The 23126-nt window shown below is 39.8% G+C and overlaps 1 protein-coding gene across 5 annotated transcripts in view; it reads left to right on the plus strand.

Annotated features, from left to right (window-relative positions):
• Drep4 (DNA fragmentation factor-related protein 4) overlaps positions 1 to 23126 on the plus strand; it is a 247298-nt gene that overhangs the window by 175252 nt on the left and 48920 nt on the right. For 4 of the 5 annotated variants that reach the window (XM_067140797.2, XM_067140794.2, XM_067140795.2 and 1 more), the window contains one exon: positions 1574 to 1639. The exons of the other annotated variant lie outside the window; for it this stretch is intronic. In XM_067140797.2, the coding sequence (XP_066996898.2) occupies positions 1574 to 1639 (66 nt within the window). The remainder of the gene's footprint in view (positions 1 to 1573; positions 1640 to 23126) is intronic. 5 annotated transcript variants of the gene reach the window in all.

Consider the following 23126-nt stretch of genomic DNA (forward strand, 5'->3'; position numbering starts at 1 on the left):
AAAAAGAGGATTTAAGTACATACAATGCTTACACTTGGACTTCTTGCATAAAACTGACAAACAACAAACTCTTGTGCTCGCACATATACCAGCTGGCAGCCCACATTCTCAAAAGTGCTAGAATATACTCGGCGCTCAACATTAACATCACCAGATCATTCTCGATATATCTCTGCTACATCCTGACAATTATTATATTATTATGGAAGTTCCAGCCAAGAAAAGAAGGACAGAAAACTTCACACATGAAGAAATGTTGAGTTAATTGAATGCGTAGCTAAGTACTAAATATCGTAGAAAATGAGAAGATTGATGCTATTACTTGGAAGCAAAAGGTAAGATTCAGGTTATGTATCTTGTCAAATTATTACAACCTCATGAAATAAATCTATTTTGTCTCCAAAATATAAGTAAAGTAGGCACGTTCTGACAAAAGTAAAGTCTGTCTTCGTAATCGGTGCCACCAGTTGTGTTAAGATGTAACTTAAATTGGAAAATCCAAATATCACTATTAGGCTTAAAATAACTTGTACTAGAACTATTCTTAAAAACTACAGTTCTAGTACAAGTTAATCTCCCAATAAGCTGAAAAAATGTATAGATGTTTCATGCCGTTCTCATTATCGGCATTATGAGAGTTGACACTTAGAGTATTATTTCCATTGGATGTGAACATGAGTTGGATGTCACATTAGAACTTTAAGACATGAACGGTGTATTCACTCCAAATTATGACCTTAATGTTCTTGTACTTCAGTGCAAATTGTTATATAGAAAATATTGATTTATGAATAATCCTAGTATAGCATCCACTCAGAGCTCTGACTTGGATTTAGAATTCATGGCTGCTGATGCCTGCAATGACAGACAAAACATGTACCACACTTAAACTTAATATAATGACAGTGATATAGTCCCAAAGACTTTACTAGTATTGAATAGGTGGTTTCAATACCTCCTCCTCCTACTTGCTTTACGTCGCTTCGACACAGATAGGTCTTATGGCGACGATGGGACAGGAAGGGCCTAGGAGTGGGAAGGAAGCGGCCGTGGCCTTGATTAAGGTACAGCCCCAGCATTTGCCTGGTGTGAAGATGGGAAACCACGGAAAACCATCTTCAGGGCTGCCGACAGTGGGGCTTGAACCCACTATCTCCCGAATACTGGATACTGGCCGCACTTAAGCGACTGCAGCTATCGAGTTCGGTGGGTGGTTTCAATAAATGAATTGTCTAACATTTAATAATATGAATAAAGTTAGTGATTATGGAAATGTTTGCTGTGACCCAGAATGTTGAAATGATGAGTTTTGCAGACGAGAAAATTAAACAAGGCTTTTGCTCATGATTTAAAATTGTTAGGTATTTATTACTGTATTACATTATAATAACTTTTTCCTTGTTAATTTATAGCACCATGCAGAGGCACAGTGCAGTTCTCTAAATTCTGAAATGGAACTGCTTGGCCCAGTCATCTCCAGGTAAATTTGTGTAGTAGTTTTTTTGCCCCTTATTCAAACTTTGACAACCTGAAATAGTCATAAAACGCATTGGTTTGATACTTTACTTTTCAGAAGACTGGCAGAACTACAGACCTATCAACCCAGTTCAAAGCAACTTCCTGGAACTTCCTTACACAAGTAAAAATTCATTTTATCAACTTCTGTTTTTATGTTAATGGAGGGTCATTTTAGAAAGTAATTTAGCAACGTACTGTAGATGGGTGCTAGTGTAGAGATCTATTTATATTCATTACAGAATATAAAGTTTTACAATGAAATATTACATCATTTTTAAAGAACATCCAAAGCTTGAAAATACAAACTAATTGTACAAAATTTAACATATTCAATAGTAAAAAATAATTGACCCCAAATGGAACATACACAGAATGTGAAGATACAAAACACTGCTATGGAAGTTAGTGCGATATTCTAAGACACGATACCCCTTAATATGTTAGGTTAGTTAATACAGTTGAAGTATTCATTAATACTTTATATTAAATGTTGGACTAATTTTAATTTAAGTAGAGATAAAGGGTGGTTGGTTTTAATGGGATTTGGTAATGCATTGTAAAATTTTATTCCCATAAATATGTATGTATGTTCCTTTTCATAAAATTTGAGTCTATGAGTGAAGATAGAATATTGACTTGTGCCTCGAGTGTGATTGTGATGCATATCTGGATTATTGTTTAGAGTTAATTTGTGTCTCACCACATTGATGATTGTTTTGTAAATGTATAAGTTTGTACCATTATTTGCAGAATTTCAAAAATGCATCAACATGATTGGTTTGTCTTTAAGTTGGTCAAATATCTCATACCCTGTAAAAATAAATTCTGTTGATACCATAATGCTGTATTGAAAATGAATGGTCTAAATTTGAAAGGGCATTTGTAAGTGGAGCAGAGAGTGCCTATGGTAGAACATCTATGAGAGGGAAAGAAAAGGACACACCGTGATGGAATGAGAAGGTGGAAGAAAAGAAGAGATCATGGCAAGAATGGAACAGAGATAAAAAAAGAAAACAGAAGGAAGTATCTTGATAATAAAAGGAAATCTAAGAAACTAGCAAGAGAAGATAAGTTGGGAAGAATTTACTCAAAAGATGGAAACAGATGGAGCTGGCAGTAAAAGAATGCCGTATGGAAATATATGAAGTAATAGGAAATAAAGAGTTTATACAAAGCTGATGAAAGAGGAAGGTGGAGAGTTGATAACACATCCGGGTGAAATAATGAGAAGATGGAAGAAGTACTTTGATAAACTGCTGAATGTGAGAAATTGTGCAGAGGAGATGGTGGCAATACAATGAATTGGCAGTCTGTAAAATTAAAATGGGGAAGGCACCAGCAATGGATGAAATTAGTTTGGATATTATAAAGGCTGCTGGACCTGTTGGACTACAATGGATGTACAGATTGTTAAAGTTCATATGGAGACTGAAACACGTGCCAGAAGACTGGGAAAAGGGAATAATTATACCATTCTTTAAGTAGGGGGACATAAAAGAGTGTAATAACTGTAGAGGAATCACACTCTTATCACAAGTGGAAAAACTACTGGGAAGAATATTAGAGAGTAGAATGACAAGAAAGGTAGAAGGAGAGTTGCAAGAGGAACAGTATGGCTTTAGAAGTGGAAGATCTACAGTGGACCCAATCTACAGCATGAGGCGATTAATGGAAAAGAGTTGGGAATCTGGAAAGGATCGGGTCATGACCTTCATAGATCTAACAAAGGCATATAATAGTGTTTCCAGGGAGAAGGTGTGGGAAATCAGGGTAAAAACGAGACTGGGTACACAAACTGTTTTTTTTTTTATATTGGCTTTACATCGCACCGACATAGATAGGTCTTATGGCGACGATGGGACAGGAAAGGGCTAGGACTGGGAAGGAAGCGGCCCTGGCCTTAATTAAGATACAGCCCCAGCATTTGCCTGGTGTGAAAATGGGAAACCACGGAAAAGCATCTTCAGGTCTGCCGACAGTGGGGTTCGAACCCACTATCTCCTGAATACTGGAGACTGGCCACACTTAAGCGACTGCAGCTATTGAGCACAGTACACAAACTGTAGAAATGGTGTAAGCAGTGTACAACAACTGCGTCAGCAACGTTCAGATTCCGGTTGGAAAGCGGAATCGTTTAGAAATGAAACTGGACTAAGACAAGGGAGAGCGCTGTCATCTCTTGGCAGCTTGGTTTGGCTAGAGGCCCCTGATCGGAATGGGTGGCATGTTTCTGGGCATGGCTGGAGACAAACATCTACAGTCTGCCTAGGGTGGTTCCTCACCCAAGTATTTAACATTTGATTCCCTGAGGTGTGCAACCTCCTGGAAACAATCACAGCATGAAGGTACGGAATCCAGCTTCCCTAGGTTCCTGGTTGCTACCAGAACCGATGGGCAGGATTTCAAGCTGGTGAAGTCTATTTTGTTTAGCAGACACATAGGTGTCTACGGCCAACTGGAAGACTTAAAAAAAAGTGCACAATGGTAGTTGTTGTTAAAGATACATACTGCCGTGCAAGCTGATTGGTTGCTCAAGTGTGACCACTTTGGCGAAATCCCCATCAAAGCGGAAGAGTACAAAACCTTGAATCTGGTTCGTGGCATTATCTTCCACTGCAATCTCATCTTGAACACTGACAAGGTGTTGATAGAAGACATAAAGCAATGTGGCATGACACATGTCCAGTGCATTATGCACAAAGTCAACAGTGAAGGCGCTGCCACGGGCGCGTTCATTGTCTCCTTCAAATAGTCACTGTCGCCAGAAAAAGGGACCTACTTATCGCTGTGATGTGAGGCGGTACATCCCATCTCCAATACACTGCTATCAGTGCCAAAGGTTTGGGCATATGGTATCTCATTTTTCAAATCTGTGTATGATACATGTGAAAGAGGAGCTCGTGACGTGGAAGAGTGCATACCTCCTTACAGGTGCACTAACTGTCCTGGCCTTCATTCGCCTTGAGATCAGAACCATCTGGTATATCTCAGTGGGAAGAAGATCGAGGAGATCAAGACCCTGGATGGTCTTTCCTACCAGAAAGCATGCTTTAAGTTTAATTCTATGAATGCACCTGCCAAGAAACTATAAACTTCAGCAGGATAGCACAGAGTCTACCAGGTTTGTCGTTTACGTGAACACCTGTGAAGATCGGTGCGCCCAAGGTGGCTGTTGCTCCTGTAAGCAAAGCCACAAAGAGTGAAAGTTCGAAGGAGGGGACCACCCAACCTTTGACCACTGAGAAGCCTGTGCTGGCTGACACTGGGGAAGGCAAATTCTCCCTCAAGAGGTTGGCAAAAGCCATGCCCAAGCCAGTAGAGACAGCATTATTGACAGGGGCTGGGAAAACATCTTCCAGCCCATCTAAACAAGAAAAGAAAGCGGGCAAGAAGTATGCCCTTCCTAAGCGCTACCTCACTCCTGCGAAAGGGGAATTGTGCCCTCCATCTGGAGGATATGCATCAGTGCCAGCAGGTCCATTTGCTCCTAAACCTGTGCGCTCCTGGAAATGATACGTAAACTTAATGGTGTAGTGAAGTTCACCAATAAGCACTAATTCACCAGATATTACCCGATTTATTCCTTAACTAGCTGATGTACCCGTGCTTCGCTACGGGATTCTCAGAAAGACTGACTTTGCGGTTTTCCTAACTGAAGTCAATAGGTCATTACAAAAATGCCAGTAGGAATGTAATGATTAAAAGCAATGTTATCATATAATATACTCGATCAGATAAAAAACTGCACATTTTCTCACTTTTAACCGATCTAACAGTCCAGAGTTCCAGAGCTGGAATGGCTATGCTGCAGACAGCCATGAACAGTTCTCTGCCATTATTCCATTAAATATGCTCACTTCTCATTCCAATCAGTACCACAGAGTAGGGATTGAATAGCTCGAATGCTATGATGAACCAGTGTGTTACATACCAGTAGTATTGGAAAATTTATGAAATAGAGGAATGGCATGCTAAAGAAGAAAGTTACCTAACTCCCCAGCTACTTCCCGCCAATACTGTTACTGTTATTATTTCAATCAATACTGTTACACTCGTACGACTGGGCGAGTTGGCCATGTGGTTAGGGGCGCGCAGCTGTGAGCTTACATCCGGGAGATAGTGGATTCAAACCTCACTGTCGGCAGCCTTGAAGATGTTGTTCTGTGGATTCCCATTTTCACATCAGGCAAATGCTGGGGCTATACCTTAATTAAGGCCAAGGCCACTTCCTTCACACTCGTACCCCTTTCCTATCCCATCGTCTCCATGAGACCTGTGCCAAGGCCACTTCCTTCACACTCATACCCCTTTCCTATCCCATCGTCTCCATGAGACCTGTGCGACCTGTCTGTGCGACGCAAGGCAAATTTTAAAAAAATACTTGGTATGCAGCAGTAATCCTATCTATCGGAGATGAGTGGCAACAGAAGACAAAGCACATCACAACAAACAATGGTCAATGTAATGTTATTGTCGATCTATTTTATAAGCTTTCTACATTGTAGGCCTTCACATTTAGTTTTCTTTCGACTCTGTGATCTTAGGGCGTCTTATAAAATAATTTATAGTGTAGACTGTAATTCCTTATTCTCCGTCTTTACATACCAATTTTCATTCAATCCTGTCTACCCATTTTCTCGTGACTCAGCGCTGATAAGGACTTAGTAACAAAAACCCAAATTCATTAATATCTCTTATCATAGCCGGTATGGTAACAATGTAAAGACATAAATGATCGGAAATATAATACTATTGTGACGGTATTTAATATACCAAACCCCCTCAGAAAACCTTTTGGACTGGTATCTGTGCCGCTAGAAATTTGTATCAATGAACCTTGTGAAAGAACATTATCGTTTCATATTTAATGTGAAATATCTTGCTATTCCTGTTCAAATTTTTTTATCATATCTAATCGCACTATGAAATGCTACGCTCTGGCGACTAGGCTTTGAACTTTCGAGTCCGCCTGAGGGATTCTGCGCGTGTGCGTGCAGCAACAAGGCAAACGACGCTGCTTGGCATGGGACGCGAGTAGTTGGAGTGGAATCGCCATGAGAAGAAGTCGTGTGTGTTGGACCGGCAGTATGCTTCGGGGCAGTAGCTTCGATCCTGGTTAAAACCAGGGCCCTGTGGGCATTTGATGCCCTTATAACCTGCTAGTTGGCCTCGATTAATCTACAATTGGTGCACGAGCAGTTAAACTGTGTTTTTCTTCTACTTTGAGCCTGATTGTGTAAGGTAACATAATGTAGCTCTCGGCGTCTGTTCGCTGTTCATGGATCGAAAACTGTAAGTTGCATTTTAATCTACTCATGGGAATTCTACCTTCAAACAAAGAACTGTGAAAAATTCCAAGAAATGATTTAGGTCAGTTGCTCCTAAAGTGTTCTCTACCCGGGATGATAATAATAATAATAATAATAATAATAATAATAATAATAATAATAATAATAATGATAATAATAGCATTAAGAATAAGCGAGAAGAGCTATTCAAAATCAGCCACCTACTCTATATGGATGACATTAAGCTATATGCCTCTACCAAACCCCATCTCCAACATCTCTTCTCAATTACCAAGACGTTTTCTTCAGATATAGGCATGCGGTTTGGATTGCACAAATGCAGAACCCAAACTGTCATCAGAGGATCCTACTCAGCACAAGGGACACCTTCTAGTTTAAGGGACAAATCCATACAACAGCTGGAGGAAGAAGAAATGTACAAATACCTTGGTTTTCATCAGAGCACTCGTATGAAACATGCCGACATCAAGAGAAATATTTATTTACTATAAAGCAGTAAATTCAGTCAGTACCGGTTTCGACCCCTATGGAGTCATCCTCAGCTGACACACATTAAATTGGTTTCAAAAACATCATATGTAAAACATTACACCTTCATATAACTGACTCAATTAAACCAAACATTAAAAAGTTACTTATTAAAATAGTAGATGGATCTTATTCTTTGGCTTGAAAAGTACTTGTTATGTGAGGCATGTGACCTCATGTACCTAATCTATTAAACATCAAATGAAGTTTACACTTGTTTACACTAGTGTTTGTAAAATTGTTACATATTTACAGCATTATAGTCTTCAAGATATATATACATAAAAAGTTTTAGACCCGATGTAACAGGCCAGTTAAAAATAAATGAAATGGTAAAAACAAGTAAAATGGGTCCAATTTTTCTGATTTGTACTGTTTGTTATTGCTGCATTGTACTTGTAAATTGGTGAGTACACGGTGTATATATGCTAAGTTGAGGCTTATAGCTGTTTTCATTCGTTCCAATGTTCCTTAACAACTGTTAGTATGCAGGTGATGAAGTTATCTTGATATATAGATGTCGTTATGAAAGATTGCGTGTGCCGTTATTAAGTTAAATAGTGCCTATTATGAGCTGAATTTCATTTGATATGCCGTACATCTTGAAGTAAGGTTTAAATTATATCGATGTTAGTCAATGTACATTTGTTCTGGTGATAGCGTGAGGGCTTCTTTTATGTTGTAGAATATGATATCTGTAAGTAGAAATAATTTATATAAGAAACGGCGTGTAATAGGTTGTGAAAAGTGAGTGTGTATTAAAGTACTTACGTTGAGTGTTCGCACTGTGTGTGCTGTTCGGCTGCACGTCGAGATCTGTTACGTGTTATTCTGGGGCTGTAGTTCGCGGCTGCGGAGGAGAGGTTTGGAGGGATGAGTGGAGCGTCTGTAGAGGGAGCAGGATTAGAGTAGGGGAAGTCTTTAAGCGGTTCATTTGTATGTGTGAGTTGTTGTTTCTTAATTCTTTTCAAATAATAATTTTTTAGAAGGGGAATGACTGTATCGAAAAGAATGTTGGTTTTTTTCTGTGATTTCATTTAAGTTGCTCAGTATATTGGAAGAATTCTACATAAACTTAGACCAATACGTCAACCCAAATTTCAACTTAAATGAAATCCTCCATGATCGTGATAGGGTGCACGATTTTACTTTTTCCCAGGCTGTTGCAACTGCATGCACTGCATCCAAGAAAGAATATTGTTTCCAGAAATTTGATACAGAAACAACACTTTTTTCCATCAAATTTTTCAGGAGGTCGGATCTATAGTGTTGCTTCACAGATACAATAACACCTTGATCCAGAGGCTGTATCAGTGTTGTCACAATTGGAGGAAGAAATTTGGCAACAGTGAGTCCATTGTCTGAAGTTAACAAACTTTTGTTTGGATGTGAAGGTCCATTATCTAAAAGCAGCACTGCTCTCTGTAGTAATCTTTTGTCTTTAAGAAATGTTCTTACTTCTGGTACAAAATGTTCTTAAAACCAATCAAGGAATATTTCCCTAGTTGTCCAGGCCCCCTTCTGATTGTTATAAGCGACAGACATGGTTTTGACTTCAGTCTCCTTCAGTGAACAGGGCTTCTTGGCTTTCCCAATCTTGAAGATTTGTGCCCAGGGCATACTTCCTTTTGTGAAGCGAGAGTTTTTATAGGAAGACATTTCCACATTAGCCCTCACTGGTCAGCATCATAAATTTGATCAAGAAGAAAATTTTCTTCTTCTATACATTCCTTAAAGCTGCTGCAAAACGATGCAGACGCTTCTGTATTTGCAATTAAGACCCTCTCCTTCCTCTGTTAATTGACAGATATCATGCTGTTATTTAAATTTAGTAAGCCACCCTGATGAAGCATTAAAATCACCCACGAAGTGTAGCGCTTTTTTTAAAATATGGCTTTCTTGGACCACATAGCACCCGAAATAGGTATTCCTTCTTCTCTCTTCTGGTTAAACCATTTCAGGAATGCAGAATCAAGCTCCAGATAAGATGATGTCTTCATACTTTTCTGTTTCGTAGGGACAGAATCATTATCACAGTCACTTGAGAAGGCTATGAGCATTTGTTGATTGTTTTTAATGTCTCGCACTGTTTGCACTCGTATTCCATAATCATCAGCTAACTTTCTTGCAGAGATTCCATTATTTAATTTCTGAATGATATTTAATTTTGGTTTGATTGTTAGCACTTCTCATTTACGTTTTACACCAGACATATTTTTACACTACAATGTACCATATCTTACTGCATGACAATTTGTTAACAGCTGTTGACCATTTATACAGATCCCTCAGCACTTGCCTTCCAGCAACCTTGAAATAAGTCTACCCCCACCTCCTTACGGGAACTTACACTTCGCTATTACAAAACAAGACAGGACAATGCAAGAAGTCGTCAACATGTCACAAAGTACTGTACTGAAAATAACTAACTTCCACTGAGACTACACTGCAAAAATATGTATGAAAAATACTGTAAATTCAAAAGTACTCCATTTCAATTACAGTATTTTGAATAAGGCGAAAATGTGCATGGTTAATCCGCAAACTGGATAATCCGCGCCCCGATAATCGAGAGTATACTGTAGTTTGAATGATCTTAAATGAGTCTTCGATATTCATGGAAGTGAGCACACAACTACTGAATGCTTTTAAATCATGAATTAACTAAATTCTTCTGTTACTTTGATTAACACAGCACTGACACATTCACCATATGAATATCGAGGTAATATCCAGCCTGGAGGACCAGAAATAATAAAAATGATGCTTAAACTTAATAGCATAGTGAAGTTCATCAATAAGCCCTGATTCACTGGATATTGTCCAGCTCCATGGCTAAATGGTTAGTGTGCTGGCCTTTGGTCACAGGGGTCCCGGTTTCGATTCCGGCGGGATCGGGAATTTTAACCATCATTGGTTAATTTTTCCGGCATGGGGGCTGGGTGTATGTGTCATCTTCATCATCATTTCATCCTCATCATGATCTGCAGGTCGCCTACGGGTGTCAAATAAAAAGCCCTGCACCTGGCGAGCCGAACTTGTCCTCAGACACTCCCGGCACTAAAAGCCATACGCCATTTCATTTTTCACTGGATATTACCCTATTTATTCCTTAACTTAAATACAAGTACTTTGCATGATTACAATACAAACAGCTTCAAGACGCCATGATGAATAATCTCTCGTTCTGCCAAACTAAACATAACAAAAATACCAAAAGCACAAGTTTACCACATCTGTCCATCATCCAAACTTCTCATATCTCGTCCAGTTCCCCTCCTAGGAGGGAGATATTGGTGTAAGTTAGAAAGCGGCTAGCCACTTGAAACCGATCACTTTTTCAAAAAAACAAAATGTTCCACGCTATGGCACTGTCACAGTGGAATTATAATGGTTATGACAAGCATCTTACTGAATTGCACCAGCTGATCAGCCAGTTCATGGAGAATACAGTCTGTATTCAGGTGACAGATCTCAGACCAGGTCATCAAACAATCCTGTGAGAAATTTTAGACTATACCCAACGGAACATGATTATGCTAACCGGGCTTCCAGTGGTGTTGGTATTTTCACTCGTTCTGACATCTGCAGCGAAGCAGTTCCATTAAGAAACTGGCTGGGGGCAGTAGCGGTATGAGTTTCATTGCCTGTGATAGCTACAGTCTGCAATGTTTATTTCCCACCCAGCCAGCCACTTAATATCAATGATGTAATTGATGTTACAGATCAGCTCCCACCTCTATTCCTCTTACTGGGTGATTTTAACACCCTTCGAAATGCCTTGCCCTGAAGGGAGGTAGTTGGAACAGTTAATAGGAGTGCTGGATGTATGCATTTTGAATACAGGGGAGTGAACACATTTCAGTGTAGCGCACGGTACGTTTTCCCGCATTGATGTTAATCTCTCCAGTGGTGCACCCGTTCCCCTGCTTTAGTGGGATTTACATGATGATCTCTGTGACAGTGACCATTTCCCTATAATTCTTACTTTGTTGAAAGAGAAATCCATCGAGGCTCTTCCCCGATGGATTCCTAAATGTGTTGATTGACCAAAGTACACATCACTAGCTGTCTTTAATGATGTGAATAGCCAGAGCATAGATGACAATATAACTTATATCACGCAAGTTATTCTTGCTGCTGCTAAGGATTCCATTCCATTTTTTTCTGGGACTCCTCTCTGAAAACTTGTTCCTTGGTAGAATGAAGAAACTGCAGCAGCTATAAAAGAATGATCTTGTGCTCATAAACGTTGTTGTAGGCAGCCAAATGTGGCCAACTTGGTAACATTTAAAAAACTTTGCGCCAAGATGCGAGTTCTTATTCAACAGAGGAAGAAAGCTTCAAGGGACAGATACATTGCCTGTGATGTGATATACACTGTCATCTCAAGTGTGGACTAAATTTAGATGCATTTTGGGTGTACAAGGATCATCCTCAGTACTGGGGATTTCCATTGTAGGCATTATTGTCACTGATCCACCTACCGTTGCTAACCATCTAGCAAGCCATTTCGCTGGTGTGTCTGGTTCCAGGAATTACCATTGTGAATTCCTAGCTCTGAAGTGGGAGGCAGAACATCATCATCTTAGTTTTGTCACTCAAGCTTCAGAGGACTATAATGTGCCCTTTACAGAGTGGAAACTCCACAGCGCCTTGGTGCTTTGTAAGGAAATGGCTCCCCGCCCAGATAATGAAACACCTCAGCGAGGATAGCCCCTTATACCATCTTGAGGTGTTCAGCGAAATCTGGACAGAAGGTGAGTTTCCATCACAGTGGCAAGAGGGAATAGTAATTCCTCTCCTCAAGCCTCATAAAGATTCCAGGCATGCAAGAAGTTACAGACCAATTTGCTTCACTAACTGTACGTGCAAACTATTTGAGAGTATGGTGAATTGCCGACTCGTGTGGGGTTTGGAGAAAGGAGGACCGTTGTCCGAATACCGATGTGGTTTTCGAGCTGCCTGCACCACCACTGACCACTTGGTATGCCTGGAGAATTCTATCCAGGATGCTTTTCTCTGAAAACAGCACTTGGAGGCGGTTTTCTTCGACTTGGAAGAGGCCCATGAAACCACATGGTGATATGGCATCCTGTCAGTCCTGCATCGTTGATGATTCTAAGGTAACTTGCTGGTTTTTATTAGGAGTAGGGAGGGCATATTTGCAATATTATGTTCAACACAATGGAGTCCCTCAGGGATCGGTTCTCAGTGTCGCTCTTTTCGAGATTGCCATAAACTGTATTGTTGCTGCTGCTGGTTTGGCAGTAATACTGTCGCTATATATAGATGATTTTTCTCTGCAGTATAGGTCACTAAATATGGCAGTCGCTGGTTTTCAACTGCAAAGACCTCTGTTGTTCATTTCTGCCAGAAGCGCACCCTTCACCCCCAACCTCAGCTTTATTTTGGAGTGTTGCTCTTCTTGTAGTTGACACTTGCGCTCCTTTTCGATAGTAAATTATCGTGGGAGCCACATGTACGTCAGCTAGAAGCCAAGTGATCTAAGAAGCTCAACATTTTGAAGTTTCTTTGCAGTGCTACTTGAGGGGCAGACCACACAGTGCTCCTACGATTTTATAGGGTACATATTTTATCCAGGTTAGATTCGGCAGTGTAACATATGGATCAGCAAGACAAAATGTCCTTGTGAAACTGAATAGCATCCATCACAACGGAATTAGGTTGGCAACAGAAACGTTCTGTACAAGCCCCACTGCTAGCCTGTTCACTGAATCTGGTGTGTGGCCTCTACACCTGAGGCGCCAACAAATTTTATTGACCTATGCTACAAATTTGCAACAGATGCCACTTCACCCAAGCTATTTCTGTTTATTCTGCAATGGAGACAGTCGGCTGTACGCTGCTTATCCACGAGCAATGCAGCCAGTTGGTATACACTTGGATAGTACTCACAAATTATTTGATGGGTCTTGTCAGACGACCAAGTCAGGTAGCTCTGTGCTTAATTTGATGACCTGAAATAATCGGGGATCTGCATACTGACCCAGGCTCTTCTTGGCCGTTGTTTGCCGGTATCCAGATTCAGTAATTGTTTACACAGATGGTTCGAGGGCAGAAGCGGAAATAAGTTGTGCGTTCGTTGTTGATAAAAACAGGTTCTTTTCCCTCTGCCAGAAGCCTGTAGTGTGTAAACAGCAGAGCTCTATGCTATCCTTAAAGCTATGCGGTATGCGCTGTCCAATGAACGCCGGCACTTTCTGCTGTGTTCCGACTCCTTGAGCTCACTACAATCTATTGATATGTGTTTTCCTTGTCACCCTCTCATGTAGCGGATCCAGGACCTGCTGGCCTGGTGTTGGGATGCTAGCACCAGAATCACGAATATACCACCCACCAAAAGGGGATTTGCCACTTTTAAAGCAAACAAAACAAATACATGAGTAAATATCAACTTTTGCTTACACAGATGTTCTGTAACTCATCTTTTGGTTTTGAAAGTACACATAGTTTATTGACAGGATGTTTATTCATATCCTTGATTGTTTTTACTGTGGCAACTCTGATGAGACCATCACCGCCGGGATACACCGCAGTAACAACTCCTTTTCTCCAGTCCCCACCCCCTGTGGGTGGGGGACGCAGACGAATAATACATCCAGACTATCCCCTGCTTTCGTAAGAGGCAGTTAAAATGGGGTGACCAAGGTATGATTGTATTAGAACCATGAAACTACTTGTGATTAATACCACCACGCGGGGAACACCATGGGTCACTTTATCTTGCGCGTAGTACCACTATGTTAGGTACAAAATAGGTTTGTGATTACTAGCAACAGAGTGCATTGCCAGCTTTTACAGTGCCTGTGATTAGTACCACTTTAGGAGCAACACCATGGGTGAGTGACACCATGGTTCTGGCTTGCCTGTGATTAGTACCCACTATATGAGGAACACCATGGGATAGTGCGAGTCCTTGTGGTTAGTACACGTATGTGACGAACACTATAGGTTTGCGTTGCCTATAAATGGCGCTGCAATGTGCAAAACACCATAATTCTGTATTACATGTGCAAATTTCATTACCTGTGAGTAGTACCATAATGTGTGGAATACTGCGAGTCTACGCTAATTTTGATTGGTACCACAACATGACAGATATCATGGTTCTGCTTTCCTAGCGATAAGTACCATTATGAGGGGCCGATAACTTGGATTTTGGACTCTTTTAGACTACGAGCATTATCGATTCAGTATTATGCTATAGCCTACTATAGTTTTATGTCATTTTCTGTGAATGTGAGGCATGATATAGATGTTGATTCCCATATGGAATCGGAAATATTTGTCCCGAATGAGTAAATTTTTAATACCAATATAAATGGTCCGTTATTGGACATTATAAATTTTCCAGCTAACTCATTCCTGGTTGCCAGCGTCTTGGTAAGTGTGCTAGGTACCAACTGATGAACCCAACCTTGCACACGGGGAGGCATATTCTGCTTAATTTCTTTGTTTTATACGATCACGGAAAGTGTTCCCAGTGTTCAGTGGAAACAGATGAGCACTCATAAAGATGTAACTTTGTGTAGGTATTTAATTGCAGGAGTGATCATAACATATATTTGACTTGTATTAGTATTGTTTATAATCTACCCCCTCGCCGTCCTTTTTCATTATGTCTAAAGACTTTGCGACGCATGCGCGTGTTGTTAAAAATTTTCCACTTTAGGATCTTCCGGATTTATCTTTTTGAAAGTTGGCAGGTATGGAAGTGGAACAAAATGGTTTTAGACCTGAAAAAACAACTACATACCTTATCTTTGCTGTCAGGATGTTAATGGAAAAGCACTGGGAAAAAGGAAAACCACTTTTTCTACTATTCCTATACATCAAAAAGGCTTATGACAGCTTACCACGGGAGCGTATTTGGGAATGCCTAAAAGAGCTGGGAGTTCATGACAGTCATATTGCAAAAGTGAAGATACTGTATGAATAAAAAAGAAGTTGTGTGCAAGTGGATTGCGGGCTGTCCAGATGGTTTGAGTTGAAGAGAGGAGTACAGCAAGGCAGTGCTTTGTCACCCCTCCTATTTATATCTGTGGTGGTTCCCATAACAAAGGGACTAAAAAGTAAGGAACAGCAGGACTTGCAAGCTTTCATCTTTGCAGACAACTTGGTGATCTGGGGTGAAACCGAAAATGATGTGGAGGAAAAGTTGCGAAAATGGAGTCCTGAATTTAAGATATTTAAATATCAACAAGGCTAAGACGGTGGTGATGAAGTTACAGAGGGGAGATGACGAACCACAAATCAGACTAAGGGACACCAACCTGGACAGTGTTCCAACATTTAAGTACTTGGGTAGCATAATGTCAAAAGACAGTCTTGCAAAATGAGGTGGACAGTCGAATTAGCAAGGCAATTCAATTATACCACCAAGTAAGACAACTGCTGTTAGATAAACAAGTACCTTGAAAGCTAAGATGATATTATATAAATCATATTATACACCCATCCTCATGTATAGCTTGGAAACTACCACGTTAACGAAACAAGACTACTCAAAACTCCAAGCTGCAGAAATGAAGTTCCTAAGCACCATGATACATCAGACCAGAAAGGACAAGTTCAGGAATGAAAATGTCCATGAGGAGGTGGGAATAGGAGACTCCCTACTACAGAGGATCCAGAAAGCAAGACTGAAGTGGTTTGGCCATGTAAAAAGGATGAGTGAAAGCAGGACTGCAAGAAGAGAATATGAAAGAGAAGTAAAAGAAAAAAGACCAGTGGAGAGACCCAGAGGAAAACGGACCGATATGGTGAAGAAAAATGTCGAGGAGAGAGGACAAGACTGGGAGCAGATTACGAGAGAACAGTGGTTCATGGATAAGGGAGCAGGGGGATCATACACCACACCCGTGCAACTGGACATGAACAACAAATTAATCTAAAAAGCCACCTAATCGATACTTTATTTCTTTTGCCTTTGGCAAACTTAAAAATACATTAACAAAGGCAAAAGAAATAAAGTATCGATTAGGTGGCTTTTTAGATTAATTTGTTGATTATACTCATCGATACGGCCATGAAGTGGACAGTTTGCAACTGGACATGGTCGACGATGATGATGATCCAGTTTTCAAGGTTTATGTATGACGCAGGAATCTTACGAGTAATCTTGGGAAGGACTGTACATTCCATACTGAAGTGATAATCATTTGCTGTTGAGAAGATTTTAATGTTGACTGCCATGTTGTCTTGAGATGTAAGATCACCGAATGCTTGCAGAGTTCTGCGACTTTTTATTTTCAGATATGAAATTGCTTTGGGATCCATTGTCCATTATGGCGCAACCTAAATGGAATCTTCCTCGGATCCTTCACGTTAAGTAAAGTGGTACTCAAAAGAATTTTATATTTTGGTGTGCTTCTCAGAGAATTATACGATAATTGTTGGGTATTTTTAATAGCAGGCGTTCCTTCTGAGGACTCGGGCCACTGTCCTCTTTGAGGTGATGAGTTCTTAATGTCATCCTGTAAGACATTGTGATGATATATGTTACAGATTCTGCATGTAGATGTGCATTGTTTCCAGGTGTCTATGGGACTTGAGCAGTTGGTGCAAATTTTGTTGGCTTTTACAACCTTGAATTTCTTGTCAGGATTTAAATTCAGAAATTCTGGGCATTTGTACAATTTTTGCTCTTCAGGACAACAAGACATTGCTTTGAAATGGGAATATGAGATTGTTGACTTGTCATAGGTGTTTGCTTAGGTATGCACTTGTCAATTTGATTAATAAATGGGCTAGAAGCACAGAGTTGTAAAGTTTGACGTTTTTCAAGGAAGTTCTGTTGGTCCTTAAACTCAAAGACTGAAGGTGGCAATACCTTGTTTCATATTTTAATCTGATTTTTATATCCACTCGCATGAGCAATACCTCACTCAGTATTAGATCTAATATACTAGGCTGAGCATTAAGGGCATTGAGAACATCTATTTCATATTGGAAAGTGTTTACTAACTGATGTAGCTCAGCTTCAGTTGAACGGGGTTCGATTGGTGATTTTAAAAGTTATTTTACATATTCAGATGCTATCAGTTTAGGAGAGTGATACCTATTTATTAGAATATTATAATCAACTTTGAAGTTGGAATCTGAAATGCTTATATTCTTTAAGGCTTCTCTAGCTTCACCATGAAGTGAAGATAATAAGTAGTGAAATTTCTTAGTATCTGTGAGTTCGCCATTTTTAACAATTAAACTTTCAAATGTGTCCTTGAAATGTAACCATGATGTTAATGCTCCATTAAATAATGGGAGATTAATCTTTGGGAGCCATATGTGCTTTGAAGTGGTGTCATTTGAAAGATAAGAATGTGAGTTATCATTTGCAATTGTGTCCTTTTGTTTAATGGCATTTCTTAATTTGGCATTAAGAAGATTAGTTGTATCCTCAAACTCTCCACTATATGGAAGATGTTTGTCACTATCATCATCATTCATTTCTAATTCACTTTGTACACACATTTAAATTTGTCATTTACTGAAAGCAGTCTTTCAAGTTCTGCTTCAGTCAAGTCAACATCAACAGAATTCAGGTATGAGATTACAAATTTTTGTTTGCGAATAAAAGTAACCTTTAAATATACCTCTCCTTTTAACTAATTTGCGTCTACAGGTTTCTTCCATTTTGATTTAAATATAAAACACATATAAGAGAGCCTTGCTTGTATTCTTCACTCCCTGAAAGCTATGGGCCGTCCTGTCTGTTGGACAAATCTTGAACTAATTGAAGAGTGACGAATGGGCATGCCGTTTAAGAGAAAGTCGTATATGTATTTAGAATGTATATGTAATTCTGGCATTGATTACATCTACAGTATTTGTATTGAAATTGCAGTTCTGTGTGAAGGTGAAATTATGAACGATGTGTCACATTAGTTCTGTTATTCTTAGTACCTTGAGTTGATGGATAATGCCTGGTTCTTGGAGTTAATGTGATTCCCATTCAGGACCAGAGGACCAAAATGAACATGAATGCTTGTTTACTAGTAGCCATTTTTACTTTACAATTATGGGAAATTAATGAAATTAACCTTTAAATATCAAACATAATCTGTTATTAAATGTTCCCTTTTTGGGTATTTTCTAATTTCATTTCTTCATCTTCCCTTCCCCTTATCCAGCTCCAGCTGGGTCAGGGCATTTATGGCACTTCTCCACCTTCCTCTCTCCTTCCACCATTCCTCTTTCATCAATTTGTCCCAGTCGAGGTTTCTTCTTCTTGCACTCCTCTTTATGGAATCAGTCCACCTTGTTCTAGGTCTCCTTCTTGCTCTCTCTCCCTTGAACTTCATCTCCGTCCTATGTTTTTGTATTATTCCCTTGTGCTCTTATCCTCTTTACATGTCCAAATCATCTTAGTTTATTCCTGTCAGTTCTCTCATTGAGGTTTTCTATTCAGACTTTCCTTTCTAACATCTTATTTCACACCCTCTGTTTCCTTGTCTTTCCTATCATACTTCTTAGGTATTTCATTACGCTGGCTTGAATTCTACTCTCCTCCCTATTTGTCCCTGTCGATATCTCAGCCATATATATTTTGTACGTAATCTTTTCGCACTTCATTTGTACTTTGCTATTCCACAACAGTTTTCTTACTCACTGATAGATGCATTGCTCTGTTGCACCCTCTTGCTAATATCCATGTCCAGCCTTGTATTCTGCATTAATTCATTCCCTAGGTATTTGAAACTGTCAACAATTTCAAGGTTTTGACCACCAATTTTCACAATGCCTTTCTGTTGTCTTTCTCCTCTTCATATAACCATGTACTTGATTTTTCCACCACTGATTTTCATATCATACCTTTCCATTTTCTCATTCAGTCCATCAAGTTGTTCTGTACTTCCTTGCTCCTTGTTCGCCAGACCACAGTATCGTCTGCAAATAGTAATAACTTCATCTCCCTTTTCCCTGATGTAGCCACAAAGACACACACGAAATGCTGTCAACTTGTGTACACAGGTTTTTATTTACAATTAATTATTTACACATTAACCACACATAATCTAACCAACTGCCGTCACAAACACACCACACACATCAACAAACCACCATCTTTAATAACTGTCTTATCACAAAGCACATGGAGATTGCAACCTTGAAACAGTTGACTGCTGACTGCTTACATTAGCATGTCAGCCTAAACGCAACATGTGCTCGTGAAAACAACTCCAACTAAACAATAACTTAACTCCACCATCAAGACCACTTCCTTATGTCGCCTGACCAGGCTTCTAGAAGGATATGTCACAACATATCTTCTAGTAAATTCTAGAGTGCTTACTTACAATTGGAAGGAAGTTTCTATATAGTTCTCATCATCTTCTTCTTCTTCTTTTCTTCATGGGGCCTCTAAATATTATTTCCTAATTAACGTCGACCTCTAAGATCTTTTGCTACCATGTTTTTCCTTCATTCCGACCTAGATATACCTGCTCCCTTCACAAAGCTGTAGGTTGTTCTTTTTGAGTCTTCTTGGATTTTTTTCTCTCTGTTCACCTGATAGTCCTAGAGTGGAGAGTCTGATTCTACCCAGCACCTCACATTCGAAAATTATGTGTTCAGTTGATTCCTCTGCTTCATTGCATTTTCTACATATACTGTCTCTTATTACACCAATTCTGTGTAGATGTTTTTTCAGATGGCAGTGTCCTGTCAAAAGTCCTACTAGCGATCTTATATTATCTCTGCTGAGTTTCAACAGTTCTTTAATATGCTGCTTGTTTGGTCCTTTTATCAGTTCCTTTGCAAACCTGGATCCTGGAGTATTTTTCCAGTTCTCCATTTGTTTCTTTTGTATCCATTTTCCTATGTAGTGTCGGGCTTGTCCATAGGAAATCCCGCATACAGGTTCTGGTCCTACAAAATATGTTTTTTCCCCTTTCCTGGCCAGTTTATCTGCCTTTTCATTTCCTTCTATACCTGCATGCCCTGGTACCCATATTATTTTGACAGTGTTGTACATTGAGAGCTTCAGGAGAAGTGAACGGCAATACCAGACAAGTCTGGATATTATCTAGACTGCTTCTAGTGCCTTAATGGCCACTTGGCTGTCCATAAAAATGAAAATGTTCTTATTCCTATAGTTCATTTTCAGATTTTCTTCAAGACATGTTGTGATAGCTATCACTTCAACTTGAAAGACTGTAGTGTGTTTGCCCAGGCTCATCTGGATTGATATCTCAGGTCTTCCCCCGTTGATTCCTCCTCCTGTGCCATCCATAGTCTTTGAGCCATCAGTCCATCACACTATATCTTCTTTTTCAGTATTCTATTTGTTGATATCCTAGTCTTCCTTTTTTATTATCTAGGTCACAAACAGTTTTACAAAGTTGCACTTTGGTATCATACGATCAGAAGGCATGTGTAGAACTTCCTCTGTTCTTACTCTGTTAATTTTACATTGTTCTAGATTGGGTCTTTGTGCATTCCAGCACCCTGATTTTGCCAATCTATATGAATTCATTCTAGCCTGCCCTTTTATGAAATTACATAGTGATTGGAGGTCTAGCAAAGAATTCAAGGCTTCTGTCGGTGTAGTTCTCATAGCCCCAGTTATGGCTATGCATGCCATTCTCTGTAGGCTATCCAATCTACTTGTCCTTGACTTACTTTCTGCCACCAGATGATTGCAGCATAGGCCATCAATGGTGTAATGATTATTGTGTATATCCACATTACCATTGATGGTCTTAGGCCCCATGTCTTTCCGACGGCTCTTTTACATGCGTACAGCAACTTCTTGGCCCGGATTATGTTCCTTTCTGTATGCGGATTCCAGGTTAGACTTTTATTTAACACTACACCTAGGTGCAATGCCTGTTCCTCCATATATATCTTGTCCAAATAGCTTCAGTGATCTTTTTCCCTCTAATTTTCTCCTTCTTGTAAAAGGGACCAGAGTTATCTTGTTCGGGTTGACTGATAGTTGTTCTTCCTGATACCAGTTCTCCACAAGGTTAAGTGATCTTTGCATGAGGTCCTGGATAACACTCATCACCTTACCTCATACCACAATCACTAGGTCATCGGCGTATCCTTTTGTATAAAAACTCTGTTTGTTGAGCATAGCTATGATTTTGTTCACTGTTGAGCATAGCTATGATTTTGTTCACCACGAGGTGCCACAGCAGAGGCGAAAGAACTCCTCCCTGAGCACAGCCTCGGGTGACCCTAACCGTCAGCGTTTCTTCAAACAGGGTTGCTCTTATCTTCCTTCCGTCTAACATGGATTTAATCCATTTGACGACGGTTTTACTCACATTTCTCTTTTCCACTCCTTTGATCATAGAGTCATAGGTTGTATTGCTGAAGGCTCCTTTTATATCTAGAAATTCCACCATTGCAATTTCTTTATATTCTAGGCTTTCCTCTAGTTTACAAACCAACTGGTGGAGTGCTACTTCAGTGGATCTGCCAGGTCTATATGCAAAATGATTTTCATGTAACGTTGAGTTCAGTTGCACCGTTCTTCTGATATATTTATCCAGAATTTTCGCCATTGATTTCAGCATGACAGAGATTAAACTTAATGGTCTGTATGCTATGGCTTAAGCATAATTTGCCCTTCCAGGCTTAGGTATGAATACTGCTTTAGCTTGAGACCATGATTTCGGCATGTACCCTAAAGCTAGACGAGCTCTGAAAAGGTCCGTCAGGGCATTGATGAGTATCTCCCGTCCTTCCTGTAGGAGTATTGGAAGTATTTCATCTGGTTCCAGAGCCTTTATAGGATGAAACATGTTGATTTCCCATTTTACATGGTTATGTTTTATTATTCTGTTGGCACAGTTCCAGTCTGCTCTTCGAGATCTGGTCTCTGTTCCAACCGTTTCTTCTTCTGTCATCTCCTCAGGCTCAGGAAAGTGACACACCATTAGTATCTCCAGCGTGTCCCTCCCCGCCTGAGTTAATGACCCATCTGGTTTCTCCAGAGTCCCCACTAATTTATATGGGTTGCTTTCAGAACCTTCTGGAGCCTTGCTGTTTCAGTGTGTGATTCCACTTTCACACAGAACAGTCTCCAAGATTCTATTTTTGCTTTCCGTATTTCTAGGTTATACTCAGTGAGTTTCCTATGATATACGTCCCACACACCATTTCTAGATGATATTCTCTACAACATCCTAACCTCTTTTCATTTCGGCTAGTTTGTTATTCCACCACCTTACTTTTTGTGTTTTTCTTTTCTTTGAGAGGACATTTGTCATGGAATGAGTCTATAATGGCCTCTTCTAATAGTTCCACAGCCTCATCCAATTCTTTCTGTCCTCTCACATTAATTAGAATGCCTTCCCTAGAACTTCTCTGTATTTATCCCAGTTAGTTCATTTTGGGTCTCTGTACATCTCAGTCCCACATAGTCTCGCATCTATTGCAAATTGGATGTGTTGGTAGTCTGCCAATGATGGTTCCTCCAGCGCCTTCCAGTCTTTAATAAAGTTTGCAATATGCGTACTGCTTAGTGTAATGTCTATTACCTCCCTACGATTTTTATTTATAAATGTAGGCTTGATTCCTAGGTTTAGTATCGTTAACTCAGTTCCAATAATAAACTCTAGTAAAGACTCACCTCTTGCATTGCAGTTCATGCTGCCCCATGCCGTGTGGTGCGAATTTACATCTGCTCCAAGGACTAGGTGTTCGCCCTTCCTCTTTGCATTGATAATTAGGTTCTCAACTTCTTCTGTGGGGACAGATTAGTGGAGTCATATGGAAGATATGTAGAGCCTTTGG

The sequence above is a fragment of the Anabrus simplex genome, chromosome 2 (assembly GCF_040414725.1).
Source record: "Anabrus simplex isolate iqAnaSimp1 chromosome 2, ASM4041472v1, whole genome shotgun sequence".
Classification (NCBI taxonomy): domain Eukaryota; kingdom Metazoa; phylum Arthropoda; class Insecta; order Orthoptera; family Tettigoniidae; genus Anabrus; species Anabrus simplex.